At 42.1% G+C, this 2,500-nt stretch overlaps 1 protein-coding gene across 1 annotated transcript in view; it reads left to right on the top strand.

Annotated features, from left to right (window-relative positions):
• usp54b (ubiquitin specific peptidase 54b) overlaps positions 1-2,500 on the top strand; it is a 33,490-nt gene that overhangs the window by 8,667 nt on the left and 22,323 nt on the right. Inside the window, exon 3 of the mRNA XM_071523993.1 lies at positions 1,902-2,036. Coding sequence (XP_071380094.1) covers positions 1,902-2,036 — 135 coding nt within the window. The remainder of the gene's footprint in view (positions 1-1,901; positions 2,037-2,500) is intronic.

Below are 2,500 nucleotides of genomic sequence, written 5' to 3'. Positions count from 1 at the left end.
GCGATGCCAGGTGAATGCAATTTACTGCAATTAACTAGCTGGTAGAATAGAAAACCAGCAGGACTCTGGTCCTGAGGACCAGGATTGAGAACCACCATCTTAATACACAAGTTAATGGAATAAGGCCGTTAAAGTGTTACCCCACAAAAAAAAGTTTGAAGTTGTAGAATGTCCATGGGCAAAAACGAATGCCCTGTGCCACCCTGACAACTTTGCTCACATGAAATGTAACTGTAAATTACACTATAAGCTGTCATAAGAATGCATCCTCTAACATGTCAAATTCACTTTTTTTTTTTTTTTTGCTGTATTGAGGGTTTTCTATCTTGGTCAAAAATAGTTGCTCAGTTTTGCTTTTTCCAGCTGCCTCACCAACCAAAATTAGGTCATTTTTATCCGTTGGCAATCCAGAGAAAGTCATCCATGCTTTTATCTCTCCCTCTTTAGACGTCTGCAACTCTCTCCATTCCAGCCTCAGTCAAAAGTCACTCTCACAGCCTCTGCTTCAACAGCATGCAGCCAGTTTTATACCCGGTGCCACGGAATAAAATCTCATTACTCCTCTTCTATCATTTTTACACTACAGTTGCATGTTAGTTTTAGTACTGATTTTAAGATTTTAATTACTGCCAAAAGGCTCAGATTACAAAAGGCACAGATATCAGGGGTCCCGCACCTTTTACCCCATATGAGCTGGAGGGTCATTGCTCTTGGTAGGGATTGTAGGGTGGGGCAATACTACTACTGCTACTACTACTACTACTACTACTACTATTAGTACTACTACTGCTACGACTACTACTTTTACTACTACTACTACTACTACTACTACTACTACTACTGCTACGACCACTACTTTTACTACTAGTACTACTACTACTACTACTACTACTACCACTGTTACTGCTACTGTTACTGCTGCTGCTACTACTACTGCTACTACTAATACTAATGCAACTACTACTACTACTACTACTACAATTATTATTACTGCTGCTACTGCTACTACTACTACTACTCCTAATGCAACTACTACTACTACTATTGCTACTACTGCTACTACTACTACTACTAATAATAATAATAATAATACTTGCTGCAACATATGGCAATAAAACAGCAGCGTTTGGACAATACAGTTCACATCTACTGTATCTAAACATGGTTTCTGTATGTCTGTATGTCTGGCCATAATCAGTGTTCACAGCTGTGATTGCTGGCCTGACAGTTGCCTGGACCTGCATGCTATGTAAACAGTGATGAAGCAGCACTGCTGTTCTCTCCAAACTGAGTGATGCACCCCTTCAAGCTTTGAACAGTGGCCTCAAAACACACTTCAGTGGCCTAGCTTTTTCTCTGGGCCCCCTGCAACAATTTGATTTAGTTTCTATTTTACTCCTACAAAGCACTCTGAGAGCTGTTTTTGTAAAAGAAAAGTGCACTACAAATGCAATTTATTATTGATACGGTCTGATATTGAGGCCAGCTCTGCTGTGAGGCTCAGCCATGACGATATTCGGGTCCTGTCTGGTTATTATGGGATTGTTGCGCAGCACTTTGGTCCTGACAAGTTGACAACTAGTTCCACTGGTTCTGTTTTATGGGTCAGTTGATAGAACATGGTGTTGGTTTACTGGACATCTGTGGTTAGAGAGTTATATTTCTTATGACATATAAACACACACACACGCATGAAAGCGCATGCAAACAAACAAACACACACACACACACATGACTGCATAGACATATATGCACATATGTATGCGATCCCATAATGCAAGTACTATTGATAAAAGCATCTACTGCATAGTGTATGCAGTATTGGTAATGGTTAAATGAAGAATTCTGTGTGTGTGTGTGTGTGTGTGTGTGTGTGTGTGTGTGTGCGTGTGTGTGTGCAGAGCATCTTTGCTCAGTTCCAGTTCAGCAGTGAGCGTGTGCTGCCATCAGACGCGTTGCGGAGCGCTCTGGCCAAGACCTTCCAGGACGAACAACGCTTTCAGCTGGGCATCATGGACGACGCTGCCGAGTGCTTCGTAAGTCCCCGACAGCACACACACACACACACAGACACACACACACACACACACACACACACACACACACAGAAACAGATAGGAGAGAGAGACCAAGTTCTGGGAATGAAGGCGGACAGATCTGTACTGCAGTCTTTAACTTTAACTTTAACTTTAGTCTTTGACTGTAAGCTGATGGAGACAGTGTGTGTTTGTTTGTGTGTATGAACATGTGTTGAAAGTGTGTGATGTGTGTGTGTCTGTGTCACCACTGGCTACACGTGCATTTGTGCGGCATGTGCATGTGCGCGTATGTGTGTGTGTGTGCCTCCCTGTGTTTGTGTGTGTGGGATTAAAGCCAATAGATTGGGTTTATCTCAGTGGTTTTGCTGTAAAAACACAGCAAGGAAACATCAATACAGATAATTGCTTTTAAGCTAAGAAGAGATGGAGTGATCAGTCAACAGAGAGAGGAGGGGGAGAAA

Source organism: Centroberyx affinis, unplaced genomic scaffold (genome assembly GCF_046629955.1).
Source record: "Centroberyx affinis isolate AG114_WGS23_722 - 3 ecotype Tasmania unplaced genomic scaffold, CSIRO-AGI_Caff_v1 ptg001131l_1, whole genome shotgun sequence".
Taxonomy (NCBI): Eukaryota; Metazoa; Chordata; class Actinopteri; order Beryciformes; family Berycidae; genus Centroberyx; species Centroberyx affinis.
This window is presented reverse-complemented; position numbering and strand designations above follow the sequence as displayed.